We start from the raw sequence: 15,514 nt of genomic DNA on the forward strand, positions 1-15,514 counted from the left end.
TTTCACCTCATATGAAGTTCATAAAAGATATTTTTTATCTATCTATTTATTTTTTAAATATATTTTAATATTATGCGGTACTGTCCGGTAAGATACGTAATTGTTTGGCGAGCCTTTTGCCTATTAATTTGGGATAAGTTTTCTGTTTGATAAGAAATTCTTTGCTCTGATGTGTTACCGCACCATTTTCTAATTGAAACCTGAAAGAAGGAACAGTTCTTCAAATGGTTTTCGTCATTCATATATGATAAATTAATCATAAATTAATTTTTTATGTACTATATTGAATATAATTACACAAGCCTGTGAAACTATGGAAAATCCTATGATATAGAAGTGATTTCCGACGTAATTTTTTGCACTGAATCCGAATCTAGTTACAGAAATTTTGCACATCAGAATATTGAGATATTTTAATCTAAATGTTCCAATAAGATTGGAAATAAGACCATTTATATTAAATACATTACTTTAAATACGAAGCGCTACTACGGTCTGAATGTAAAGATATTGAACTATTATATATATTCATTTAAATGAATTAATTTCAGAAATTATAATTGCGTACCGATATGGTTGTCGGACTTTCAACTTCTGGCCGAGGCAATATTTTTCGCAATAAATTTATTACAGTTTTTTAAGATTAAATTTGGGAAATTTGAGAGGCATTATTAATATTTCAAATTGATTGCGTTGAAAGTCCGATAATCATATCAAAGGATTTTTGAGTTGCTGATTCTAAATTTAAAATAGAAATTCAAAATAGTGAATCCAATATGGCGATTCAAAGCTTAAAAAATCATTATATGGTAATTATAACTAATAATACAAATATAAATTAATAAATATAATTTAAGTTAAAACAACTTTAAATTTTAACTTTTAATCAGCGATCCAAAAAATCTTTTGATGCAAAGCGTAAAAATTAAAAAAAAAATCAGTTCAATGAAGTGTTCGGCTTATCTACTAAAGAACATGGAATATGTTAATATAATTTATTCTTGTAGTTGTAAATATTTGATCATTTCGGAATCATTTCGGAAAATATATATATGAATGCATTTCTGTAGATTTTTTCATGACGAATCCGAATTTATTGATCACATCAATGGATATCCTCACGTTTCAAAGTTAATTAAAGATGTAATTTGAAGAATAATTTGTAATCGGTTAAAAAAATAGCACTTTTAGAATATCTCAAAATGCTGACGTGTTAGACAATTTCTATGGCCAGGACTCAGCGCAAAAAATTTACATCGGAAATCACTTCTATCTCAATGAATCAAATTTCGCAGGTCTGTGTTATTGATTTATTATTTTTCCATTTTTGTCTTCTTTCTTCAATTATATGGAAGTATATTTATTCTGAAAAATTTTCTATATAATGGCTATATTTGAAAGGAACTTATATACTTGCCTACACAAATAATGTAGTGGACCCAGCATCTTCTTTCTCAGTTCGGGATCGCCTTCAAGAATCGAAAGCGCACTTGCGCCTGTTTCTAATGTCGAGAGACAGCCTTCTGTTGGCTGTGTTCTAATCACGTATTCACTAGTCGGCACTCCGATCAGCTTGCAAGCTCGCAGAAAATACAGAGCTGGGCTCGAGTGATATATTGCCTGCAGAATAACGATAAACATAGAAAAATTTGATTATCTATCATATTGTAATCTATCATATTGTCTTATTATTTTTTGGCACACTATATACTTTTAAAAAGTTTAAATTAGTAATCATATGTTACATATTTAAACAATAAATTAATCTAGATTGTTATATAAATAAATCAAATAAATAAATAAAAGTCAATATAATCGAGGCTAAACCTCAATGCCTAACAATATTTAATATGTAAATTCTATAATATATTTGCTCTAAATATATTTGCATAAATTATGCGTTGTTTACTGTGATATTATTTCAGCTTTAGTTTGATTGCGTTTCAAGTTTCCGACAGTAACACATAATTTATACAAGTAAAAAATGAGTAAACAAGGATTAGCTTCAATGATCTTGCCCATGACATATGTTGTTAAGGTCATGATCCTAAGTGACCTCCAAAAGGATTTAGTTGAGGCTTGTTACTTGTTAAAAAGTTATTAATAAAAAAAGTTTACTGCTATATTTAGAAATATAAAAATAAATCTCACTTGGCATGAAAAGTTGTACGCTCCAAGACAAGGGGGGAGGGGGGAGGAGGAGTGCGATGAAAATCTCCCTGGAAAGTCATACACTCTGAAACAAGAGGAGAGATAGGGTAGACACATTGTTTCGCATGGAAAACCCATAAATTCAAAAACCCATGTGGAACAGTACAATTATAGACTTCGTTTCACCTCGTGTAGTGAACATTTTTTATTAATAACTTTTTAACAGGTAACAAGCATAAAGTAAAACTAGTTGGAGGTCACTCAGGTCATGATCACAGTTCTCTCTCACAAATCTTTAGTTCTCTGACTGAAGAAAAACATTTGATGACGCTTTTTTTACGTTTTTTAAAAGAATATATTATAGTATAGTAACAATTTTGAAAATCGCAAGTGATCTTCAGTAAGAAAGTAAACGAAATCTCTGATTTTTAAGTAAGAGAAAACTTGCAACTATGGTCATGGCAACATATGTCAAAGTCAAGGTCATCAGAACTGGATTTTCTATTGTAACATTTATCAAAAAACATATTTAAAATTTGTATATAAATATTGTATTATTAGGCACCAAGATGTAGCCTCGAGTATGTATTGGCCCTTCCTTATTAAATAGTGCAGTGTAGCAAACTACATTATAATTGTATAGTGTTGGTCTGTCCATTCTGTAAATTTCATGTTTTAAAAACGATTCTTTTGGAATTTCTATTTTTGACAATAGATATCAAATTATTTTATTGTTAACTTCAAGGCAAAATACAAGTAAAATTAGTAGACCATAAAAGTCAACAAGATTTTCAGTAATATAGGAAAAATCAACTCAACTTTTTTTAATTTTTTGTTACACTTTGTTACATCTATTGCAACAGTTTATTTGATTTATTAATAAGTTTACAGATGTCATTAATGGTCATGATGGTTTACTTTTGCTTGTGGCCATGTTCCATCCAGCAAAACCAAGTTATATGCTTTCTGTTTGTTAATTCCAACTGGATCTAGCGTGTCCAGTGCCACAGCATCAGGCGATGGGTACAGTAAAATAGTATTCTCGTCATTTAATATCTCTGCCAGGCCCTCGTGCTTAGGTAACGGAAACTTCTTTCCTCTTAAAAAACATAATTTTTTAAAATCTTATATGATCCAAACTCATGGTCAGTGATTATATAATCAATGATTTAGCTAAATAACTATGACTATACACACACACGGTCATCTTTAATCGAATTTAATAACATCCGTAATTAGAAACGAACCAATTACAGACTACATTTACACAGCTTAATCGAGTTTAATAACATCATAGTTATGAAATTGGCCAATCACAGTTGTTCCATTCTTCCGAGGAACAGCTATGATTGACCAATTTCAATAACTACGGATATCATTAAATCCGATTAAGAATACTTCTGTAGAATGGAATGATGTGTACATAGATACAATCATTTCATTCTACAGAGAAATAGTTATAATTGATCAGTTTCATAACTACAGATGTTATTAAATCAATTAACCCGGGAGTGATCGCGTACCGGTCATTTTGTTGTACTCTTCCATTTTTTATTTATATTTTTCAATTTATTGGCATTATTATATTTTTACCTTTACGTAAATGTTTGTTAATGTTTTTTTTATATAATATGTGAAAATATATAACATAAATTAATCGTGGAATGAAATAAGAGCAATTGAGAATAGTCCCAATTGACTTTAGTCTATTCACATATATCTATTCACATATATTATTATCATATAAGTTTTATTACAACATTTTTTGGTTTTTAATACATACGTTTCGATTTATAAATTAAGCCATCTTCGGTATATACAACATTAAATTGTGATTTGTTGAAATCATAGATTTTTGATGGTTTTGAAATGATTGCAATTTGAACATTGAGAATAAACTCCTTAATTAGCTGTGAGACTGTTAAGAACAAACACAAGAAGATTTATCGCACAGAACAAATGATAATTTAAGAACATTCATTTTTAAATTATAAAATTCGTTGGAATTAATTCCTTGTTACAAATTTAAGTTAATTATTAACAGGTATTATTAATAGTTAAATATTACTAATATATTACGTGTACAACTTTGCTTCCACCGTTTTCCTATAGATGGCTTTAGCGGTAAGTGGTGGTCGAAATAAATAGATTATAGACGTCATACAATAAACTTGGGCATCTGTCAACATAACCCCATAGAAACATTAGTCGATTTGTGTCTGCATCATAAAGTTATTCTCGATTGAAAATGTCAATTTACGAGCCAAATTCTCGTCATTTGCGGGAGGTTTTAATTTTTTGCTTCAATATGAAGAAATCTGTGGCTGAGACTCATCGAATGCTCTCAAATACTTAGGGTGAGGCCGCTATTAGTGAAAGAACATGTCGTGAGTAGTTTCAACGCTTCAAGAACGGTGATTTTGACGTCTAAGGTCATGCTCTGTATTTGGTAGAACCAGCTCGGCGTAGTGTATTATGAACTGTTAAAACCGACTGAAACAATCACAGGCGATCGGTATCGAATGCAATTGATGCGTTTGAGCCGAGCATTGAAAAACAAACGGCCGCAATACAACGAGAGACACGATAAAGTGATTTTGCAGCATGACAATGTTCGACCCCATGTTGCGAAAGTGGTCAAGACATACTTGGAAACGTTGAAATGGGAAGTCCTACCCCACCCGCCGTTTCTCCAGACGTTGCTCCCTCTGTCTATCACTTGTTTCGATCAATGGCACACGGCCTGGCTGACCAGCACTTCCGGTCTTATGAAGAAGTAAGAAATTGGATCGATTCGTAAAAAATTGGATAGCCTCAAAAGATGACTAGTTTTTTCGACGCGGGATTCGTATGCTACCCGAAAGATGGGAGAAAGTAGTGGCCAGCGATGGACAATACTTTGAATAAATGTATAACTAGTTTTTTACAATAAAGCCTCGAATTTCAGAAAAAAAACGGCGGAAGCAAAGTTGTACACCTAATATATGAATACATATATGCTAAAATCAATTGCCCTTATTTCACTTCACAATTAATTTATTAAATCTGAGATCCAAGTGGTAAATTAAACACTTTGTTAGTTTTATATACAGATAACGTAAATATGCTTATATTTACATAAAATTTGATATGTTTATAACGATCGGTCTAAAAGATCGTAGCGCGCACACTTACATTAGTGTTGTCTCTATCAGTCTTCGCCATTATATTTTTATAAATAAAAAATAAAATTATTATAATTTTCTTATATTATTTCGTTACATATTAATAATTTTAACAAATAAGAAAGATAAAATAAAGATATATCATTTAAATATAATTATTTCCAGTAATTAATACGTTCCTTTATTTTTAATTGATTAATATAAACCATTATCAGAATGTTTTCTTATTAATTATTACTTATAGTAATTATAATCATATATGTATTCTAATTATAACACATATGTGTGCGAAAATATATTTCGGTCAAAATTATGACATGCCTACTAACATTAGTTTCGAGACGCGCTTACACCCGGGTTAAGAGTGCTGTGTAAACGTGGTCTATACTTCATTCACCTAAAAATTAGGCACTTTCCCGATTCTAATGCCAATGTGAGCATTGGTACTGTACGTAAACAGCGCTTAGCCTCTGCTGGATGTTGCAGGATTACTATTCTTGACGCTGGATTGAGACGCTGTTTCGGTAAACCTGGACACCAACATACTTGTACTGGTCTCCTATGAAAACATACATATGATATTAGACTCAAAAAGTTCTTAGGAACTTTCAGTAAAAGACACAGATGAGAGTGTAACAGAATGAATCATTTTATTTTTGTTTAATATTGGTAAACAAGAATGTAATGATTCATTATGTTACACTATATTAAGTGTGTCTTTTATCTCGGAAAGCATCCCTTCAGTATTTATAAAGGAGTCAGGCTTACTTACAAAATCATGAAATTAGGCTTATTCAACGCGATTAAACGAATTGCGATAAAACGAAAGAATCTGACAAAAAAAAACATCGCTTTGATCCGCGAACCGAAACATAAAGAAATCTAATCTACTATCTAAATGTTCATTTCGTAGCGTCTCAATTTAAGCATCGTAAGCGTCATGCGTCTTTGACGCATGGATTGGCTGATGCAACAAGTTTACAATCTGCGATGTCTATGTAGAATATGACCAATATAGAATGAGTCTTAATTAATGATGAATTCGTTCATTCGCACTGGATAAATGCATATTAAAAGCTGCTTTAAAATATCTCAATGCAGTGATACAATGTAATCATCTTTGACAATGAAATGATACACATATATTTTGTTAAATAACATAACAATATCATTAGTAGATAGTTAATCTTTTAAATATTTATATACTTTTACATTTAACTTTGCTAATTTTATGCAAAGCTTTTAGTATGTACTAATCTAATGCAGTGCAAGTGACCGAATTCGCTATAAGGATGCTGACAGTCGGAATTTCAGAAAACAGATAATAGAGTGTGGATCAACCAAATTATTGGGCTGTATTACTGTTCGTCTGCACATATATGTTAAATACAAGATTATCGAAATTAAATTTCTATACATATAAAAAGAAATTTATTATTAATAAATAATTGTTCGATAAGAATTTATTAATATGTAAATATTCATATTTTCGGCATATAAATATAGCTTTATATTGTTATAAAATTGCGTCGATTTGAAATCTTTATGGATTGGAGCGACTTTTTTGGAAAATTATTCTAACCTGAAACTGTCTTTTAATTTAAAAGATTCTTTCATTATCTTGTCTGATTTATAATAAAAAAATATATCAAATTTTTATTAACTTGCGGATTCTTCTACTATATAATAACTTTTTTTTTCATAAAATATTTAAAATAAATTTTCTGATTTTTCACAATTTCAGAAATATTGATCCATGAGGAACCCAGGAACCTATAAAAATTTCGGATCGACAAGTACGCAATTTTATTTCCAACCATATAAATGGTTATATTTGTATGCTGGAAAAATGAATATTTAATTTAAGGTGCATTTTCATGTCGACGTTCGATGTTCATTTTCGTCAAAATAATATTTTATTAATTGAGATATCTCAATTTTTTACATTCAGATTAAGTTAGTATACAATAGCTTTAATGTATTTCGAGTAGTAGTTCTGCCAGTGAAGAACGTTATGAGCGTCGAGTATAAAAAGGTAACTTTTATATATTGATGAAAACTTATCTAATAATTATTAATAATTTCTTTTATACGTATAGAAATTCAATTTCAATAATCTTATATTTATCGTATATGTGCTAGATATGTAGGTATTTTCCGTCATCTTGGTTCTACTTGATTTATAGGTTATAGTACAATTAATGACAAAAGTAAATATTATATTAAGAAGAACTTAAATTTCGATTTAAAAAGAACATTGAATGGATATGTTTTCGCATAAAAATAAAGATTTGACAAGACAAAGTTGTCGCTTTATTCTGCGAATCGAAATATTAATCCTTAAAGTCGACAACTATCGGGTTAAAAAATCTGTCATAACAGTGATTCATTATATGCTTTAAAAACATTAATTCTTTGCTACAATAGTGAATTTGTGTTTTTAAAGCAATGAACCACTGCTGTGACTATAATATAAGGATTCGTCATTTTTAGTTCTTTCCTCACACATTATTAATTGTTATAGGTTACGACTTCTAAGCTGTTAAAATTTTATAGTTTTGTTTATGTACGCATTCTGTGATATTATATACGAATTTCTATTATTTAATTTCCCAAAACTAAAATTTCCCAAGACGAAAAAAAAGGATATAAAAAAACTGAAATATTTATATATATTAAAGCAACAATATTTATAAAATGCTTTGTTGCGTTGCGATGAACTGTATTAATAAGATAGAAAAAGGTGCACGATTCTATTTTCTGTGGATAATATTCGTCGACAGCAATGGACACATAATCTTAACAGAGAATCTTAGACATCAACCAAGTCATATATCTTTGCGAAATAAATTTACTCGTTTAAATTTCCAATTTTTGCAGCTTTTTCTATTTATTTAGAATCATATATTGTTTTTTAAATATAGTTTCAATTTGAGACTGCTTTATGTTAAGATTATTTACTTATCTCTCACTTAAATGATATATATATTTCATCTCTTGAAAAAAAATTAAATGGTAGAAATTCATACATAGAATGCATACATAAACGAAAGTATAAGATTTTGAAGCCATAATCTATCTGTCTTCTTAGAATAGAGAAAGAGCAAGGAGTGAGGAAAAGACTAAAAATGGCAAATTGCGAATACCTATATTCTAATGCTCTATTGTGATAGATTTTAATCCTAACCCAAATAGTCGTCGACTTTAAGAATTAATCGATGTTGCAAAGAGCGACACTTTTTTCTTGTCAAATTTTATTCTTACATGAAAACGTATCGATTCACAGTGTATTTTTATCAAAATTTGAGGTGAGCAGGCTCTTCTTAACATTTACCTTTGTCACAAATTATATTATAACAATCAAGTGAAATTTAAAAAATGGCGGATGAGAATACCTAGAGTGGGTAAAGAGAATAAAAAACCCCACAGGGAGAGAGAGTGGCAAATTACATCACGTGACTCCTGATTAAGCATGGATATCAAAGCTTCATAGGCATGAAAAAAATTGGAGAAAACTGATCACATGACTCCCGTCTTGATTGAACGTGGGCATTCGCCACGTGAGAAGAAAATGAACGCCAATTAGCCGGAAATCGTCATTTATTTTGGTGTTCTACATCTGAGATATTTATATGACACAATTCCTCGTTTTAATTTCTTCTTTCTTTAATGTTGTCTTCTTCCTAACTAATAGTAAGGACATTTAATAGCGGAATCAATCAGCATTAGGCACATGAATTGGCGCCACTCTCTTTATATCACTCTAAGAATACCATAGATTTATAAGATAGACGGAGCATTCATACGAGAGAAGCTGAAGACTTGATAGAAAGAGAAAGAAATAATCGCGGAGTAGTTTTTTTTTCTAATGGTGAATTGATTAGTCGCCGCGGCAAGCTGGGAAGTGGCCGAGAGCAACAAAGATAGACGTTCGAGAATTGTGGCCTTCCGATCAAGCTGATTGGCCTCCCATCGCTCACTATAAAAGAGAAAAACTATGTCTGGAGTAGAGCTGTCCTTCAATGTTGTCTTCTCTTGTATTAAGTGTACAATTGTGTTTCCGCCGTTTTTCTATAGATGGCTTTAGCGGTAAGTGGTGATCGAAATAAATAGATCATAGACGTCATACAATAAACTTAAGCATCTGTCAACATAACCCCATAGAAACATTAGTCGATTTGTGTCTGCATCATAAAGTTATTCTCGATTGAAAATGTCAGTTTTCAGAGCCAAATTCTCGTCATTTGCGGGAGGTTTTAATTTTTTGCTTCAATATGAAGAAATCTGCGGCTGAGGCTCATCGAATGCTCTCAAATACTTATGGTGAGGCCGCTATTAGTGAAAGAACGTGTCGTGAGTGGTTTCAACGCTTCAAGAACGATGATTTTGACGTCCAAGGTCATGCTCTGTATTTGGTGGGACCAGCTCGGCATAGTGTATTATGAACTGTTAAAACCGACTGAAACAATCACAGGCGGTATCGAACGCAATTGATGCGTTTGAGCCGAGCATTGAAAGACAAACGGCCGCAATACAACGAGAGACACGATAAAGTGATTTTGCAGCATGACAATGCTCCACCCCATGTTGCGAAAGTAGTCAAGACATACTTGGAAACGTTGAAATGGGAAGTCCTACCCCACTCGCCGTTTCTCCAGACGTTGCTCCCTCTGTCTATCACTTGTTTCGATCAATGGCACACGGCCTGGCTGACCAGCACTTCTGGTCTTATAAAGAAGTAAAAAATTGGATCGATTCGTGGATAGCCTCAAAAGATGACCAGTTTTTTCGACGCGGGATTCGTACGCTACCCGAAAGATGGGAGAAAATAGTGGCCAGCGATGGATAATACTTTGAATCATAAATGTATAACCAGTTTTTTACAATAAAGCCTCGAATTTCGGAAAAAAAACGGCGGAAGCAAAGTTGTACACACCTAATATGAATGCTCCGTCTATCTTATAAGTCTATGAAGAATACCTACATAGTAGCTAGTACTTTAAAGCTTGTTTTTTTTTTACTGAATTTATGCCAACAGTTCATTTTTTTTCTCTTGGAGAGAAAAGGAAGAAAGATGAACTGATGTAAAATTCATCCAAAAAGAACAAGCCTTTAGTTTTATCGTTGAAATTAATAATTATTCACGTTAGAGACGTCAAGAAATCTGTCACATCGACTTAAGCCGGCGGCATACGATATGTTATTTTTTTGCTGGATTCTTCTTCTTCAATACAATGCACATTTAAAGTAACACAAAAATATGCGATTCTCGCTGGATTGCTAGCTGGATTAAAATGTCACCGTATTAGCTGTGGTGCTGACAGTGCTAGCATCGCCAATATAAAGGCAAAATTTTAATCCAGCTAGCAATCCAACAAGAAAACATCATGTGCCGTCGGCTATAATATCTGCACATGTACTCTATGGTCACGTTTGCATACTTGGGCTACGCAAACTAGTTATTTTGACTACAGTTAGTCATTTTGAATTATTGACGTCATATGATCTATTTAAGATGTAATAATGAGTTATCTTTTTTACCAATTAATGACGTCATTTATTTATGACGTATTCACAATGTTACATTTATTAACATCAGATAAACGATTAATTTATGACATATTGGTAAAATTATTAGTGATTAATTAATAATGCCATTTATTTATGTCATTAATAATATGAAAATAATATGAAAATAATGACATATTTTTGACATTGATTTATTTGACGTTATGTGACTGTGACAAATTCACATCATTTTTACGATGACAGAAGACGTTAGATTCGTTAAGAATGACTAAATAGACAATATCTTACCGATGTGAACCTGGCGCTCAACTTTATCAAAAATAAAAATTAATACTGCAGGCCGTTTGTACTTCGTTTGTACTTGTTTGTACCGATCATTATTTCATTTGTACCTCAAACAGTTAAACAAAAAGTGAAAAATAAAAAATGACCAACGCGCAACTTTAAAATTTTTTAATTTCATTTATGCCATTCGAAAGAGAATCGTTTGTACCCGTTTGTATCTCTCTTACTTTCGTTTGTACCTCAAAGGGTTCAGAGATACAGCGCGTTTCAGTTCTTGCGCAACCCCTACATAGCAAATTTAGCGAATTTTAAAGATATCGAAATGGGACCAACGGCATTCGAAAGAGAATCATTTGTACCCGTTTGTAGATATAGGTTTGGAGATATTATACTATATAGAGATTGCGCAAAAACTGAAACGCGCTGTATCTCCGAACCCTTTGAGGTACAAACGGGTACAAACGATCCTCTTTCGAATTGTTTAACTGTTTGAGATACAAACGAAATAATGATCGATACAAACAAGTACAAACGAAGTACAAACAGCCTGGAGTATTAATTTTTATTTTTGATAAAGTTGAGCGCCAGGTTCATATCGATCAATATCTTGCTATTAGGAAGATACAAATTATATGTATATATTCTCTTTATTTAATTAAAAAAACGGTAATTATTTAATACGGACTGCACCTCTGATTTTGATGAATTTAATGCGTTTTTGCTCGAAATGAAAGAATCTGTAAAAAAAAGGTCGTTTCCGCGATTCCGAGATATTAAACGTTAAAGTTGATGACTTGAGATTACGAAATCTGTAGCGACAAGATGCAGCGACACGACTAGACATATCTATGTGTCGCGATCACGCACAACATGTAATTGAGGCTAGAATAAGTATTTTCTATTTCAATTACACAAATTCTTTTAAAAGCAAATTCTCTGCTTTATAAAAATATATTCTATGCTTTAGAAATACAAATTATTTTCTACATAATTTTTAAACAATAATGAGAACAATAATTAATGTTATAGAACTCCTTAATATAATTAAAAATTAAAGACAAGAATGTAAGGGGAAGTAGGAATCAGCGCGGTAATTGGTGTGCAAGTAAGTATAACAATATATGGATATATTTAAAAGTTTATTTTTAATATAACAGAATATGATGTCCGTATAAAGTCCGTACGCATTTCGATTTACTTAAAGTCATTCTCAACAAAATTAATATAATACTATCCTGTTCAAAAGTAGTGTATCAATCATAGTGCTAACCATCCAACATATCAAAAAGATTCCTTATCCCAGTTTATTGATCAAAAAGAAACAAATAATTATATTACTTTAAATATGAAGCGCCACTACGGTCTGAATGTTAAGATGTTGAATTATTATATCATATATTCATTTAAATGAATTATTATAATTTCAGAAATTATAATTCTTATAAAGTGAAGATATGTATAATAGGAATGAGACTATCAAGGATATATATTAATTTATTTTTTAAAAAAGAAATAACAAGGAGAAAATAGATTGATCCTCGTCGAATTGATGCAACTTGCACATACACATACAGTAGTCAACCAATTGAATATAAAACTTATTTGAGTAATATGATAAAATAATAAGAATGATCCAAATACATTTTTTCATCAAATGAGTAGCTCGAACTATCACAGTTGTTCACTCTTTGGTTACACTGAGAAACAAGACGTGTCACCGCCGATACAAGTACCGACCCGAAACGATCGAAAATATAATTGTAAACATTGATTTTTACATTGTAAAGAACTGACGTATAATCTAAACCTTCCGTATCTGTTTGGAAGTTTGAACTCCTTTTTTGTTTTTATATGTAGCATTTCGGATGTTAATCTTTTGTTATAATTCCTTTCTATATCCAAACTTGCATCCTATCCTAATCGAATTCATGATAAAATTATAACCTGTGGTCTGTAATGATCAAATAGGAAATCGTTTTTCTTCTAATATGATTTCTGTGTTCAGAAATGCGTGTATGTAATTGTCGACCAGTTTGTCCTACATAAGAAGCCTCACAATCTTTGCAGGCAATCTTATAGACAATGTTTCTCCGTGAACTGGTAGCTAATGGATCTTTCTGCACTTTGATTAAACTGCGAAATTTATTGATACTATAAAATGTAATTTTGAATATCATATTGTTTATAATCCTTTAATACTAACGATAATAATCAAGATTTTTTTGATAAAATTTTGGATCAAAAAAGAAAATTACTTTATTAATCTTGCCCATGATTACACCTTTTTTTCTGTGAGAGAAGATGTCTGGATAAAAAAATTAAGATATCTGAAAAAATCGGTTTTTGATACTAGTCAAATATTAGTCTTTCGTTATGAATGACAATGGTTGTGTCAAGAAAATTAATTTTGTTACCCCCTACTTCGATTATAAACTGTAATCTTAATACAGAATTAAACATTTTAAAAAAATTATTTAGATTTGTGTAATGGGAATCGCTGCTACGATATATCATCAACGTATATAACAATAAAAAACTTAATCAGAAATTCAATATTATCAAATACATCTTCTTTTCTTATATCTATTTTTTTCAAGGTCATTCATTACCATATCAGCGATAATCGATAATGAGGAGTCCACAGGTGTCTCAAAGTTCTGCTTATAAATTTGGTTATCAAACAAAGTAAACTCAAGAACAAATTAAATTACTAACAAAAATTCATCCTTGAGAACACTACAACATTCCGAGATATAATTCCATCTTTTCTCAATACTCTTTATAGCCAAGTTCAGTGGAATATTAGTAAAAAAGCGAAACCACATTCAAAGAAATTAAGTCTAGTCATCAAAATAACACACATCCAAATAACTATAGTCCAAATAAGTATAGTCATTGTCATTACGGGTATTTTTTAACTTGTTAACAAGATCATTATTATTGATGTAGCTTCGCGGCTGTGATATATTTTTAGTAAGATATTATTTTGTGTAAGAACGTTGCAAATATATAAAGAGCATTGTCAAGATGATACAACGATTTTAAACAGACAATTCAGCTTGTGTACCTTTGGGAGACCATAGACTCTTTGGAAGAATATCATCACTAAAAAAAATCGATTTATACGATTCCGAGATGTAGTTCGATTTTTTCCATCTTGTCAGTAGCTCTTTTAATTTGTTGATAATTTTTTTAGTAGGATATTTGTTAATTACATTGTATGTATCTGTCACTAAGTATTTCATTAATTTTTTTTTGTATGAATCTTTATCTAATACAATCTAATATTGTTTTTGTCGGTCTTCGTAACAATTAGATTTGAATTATTTTTTAAAAATCGCTTAATGAAGAAAAATAAGCCGATTAACATGCCATCAATACAATTTCTGTGTAAGAAAAAAGTAGAAAGATCATTAATGATTAGATAGGAAGAAAAGTTTCTGATATTTTTTGAGTGTTAGGAAATCTTATAACGTTCAATGTTTTTTATAAATTCAAACATCATATCTTTTTTATTGGTGAAAAATAATGAAAAATTTTCGTCTAATTGTAATAAATATTGAACTTTTCTAAGAATCTGTACAGAAGACAAATTGATTATTAATTTATCAGCAAATTTTAAAGAAAAAGAGACAGTATCTTTCACAAAAGAAAAAGGATTGAGAATGATTTTTATATTATTGTTTTTCGTGGAATTATTTTTTATCGGACTAAGAGAAAAACTATATTGTTCTGTAGAAGGACCTTGATGATTTGAGATGTATGTAAGATATATGATATATAATAATCGATGTATTGAATATTATTATATTGAATATTATTATATTTTTGTTTTTTTTATTTTGTTTATTTTATGAAATAGCCAATCTATTTTCTTTTGTAGTCTCTTTCTTTGATATTAGGTGTACAACTTTGCTTCCGCCGTTTTTTTCCGAAATTCGAGGCTTTATTGTAAAAAACTGGTTATACATTTATGATTCAAAGTATTGTCCATCGCTGGCCACTACTTTCTCCCATCTTTCGGGTAGCGTACGAATCCCACGTCGAAAGAACTGGTCATCTTTTGAGGCTATCCATGAATCGATCCAATTTTTTACTTCTTCATAAGACCGGAAGTGCTAGTCAGCCAGGCCGTGTGCCATTGATCGAAACAAGTGATAGTCAGAGGGAGCAACATCTGGAGAATATGGCGGATGGGGTAGGACTTCCCATTTCAACGTTTCCAAGTATGTCTTGACCACTTTCGCAACATGGGGTCGAGCATTGTCATGCTGCAAAATCACTTTATCGTGTTTCTCGTTGTATTGCGGCCGTTTGTCTTTCAATGCTCGGCTCAAACGCATCAATTGCGTTTTTTTTTTTTCGATACCGATCGCCTGTGATTG

General features: G+C 31.0%; 1 protein-coding gene across 1 annotated transcript in view; it reads right to left on the reverse strand.

The window, feature by feature from the left end:
- Nucleotides 1-70: 70 nt before the first annotated feature.
- Nucleotides 71-15,514, reverse strand: part of LOC105622969 (DTW domain-containing protein 2) — a 23,302-nt gene continuing 7,858 nt past the window's right edge. Inside the window, exons 2-5 of the mRNA XM_012204374.1 lie at nt 5,713-5,874; nt 3,070-3,250; nt 1,418-1,620; nt 71-200 (exon numbers count right to left, since the gene is read on the reverse strand). Of these exons, the coding sequence (XP_012059764.1) occupies nt 71-200; nt 1,418-1,620; nt 3,070-3,250; nt 5,713-5,874 (676 nt within the window). The remainder of the gene's footprint in view (nt 201-1,417; nt 1,621-3,069; nt 3,251-5,712; nt 5,875-15,514) is intronic.

This window comes from Atta cephalotes (genome assembly GCF_000143395.1).
Source record: "Atta cephalotes unplaced genomic scaffold scaffold00051, whole genome shotgun sequence".
Classification (NCBI taxonomy): domain Eukaryota; kingdom Metazoa; phylum Arthropoda; class Insecta; order Hymenoptera; family Formicidae; genus Atta; species Atta cephalotes.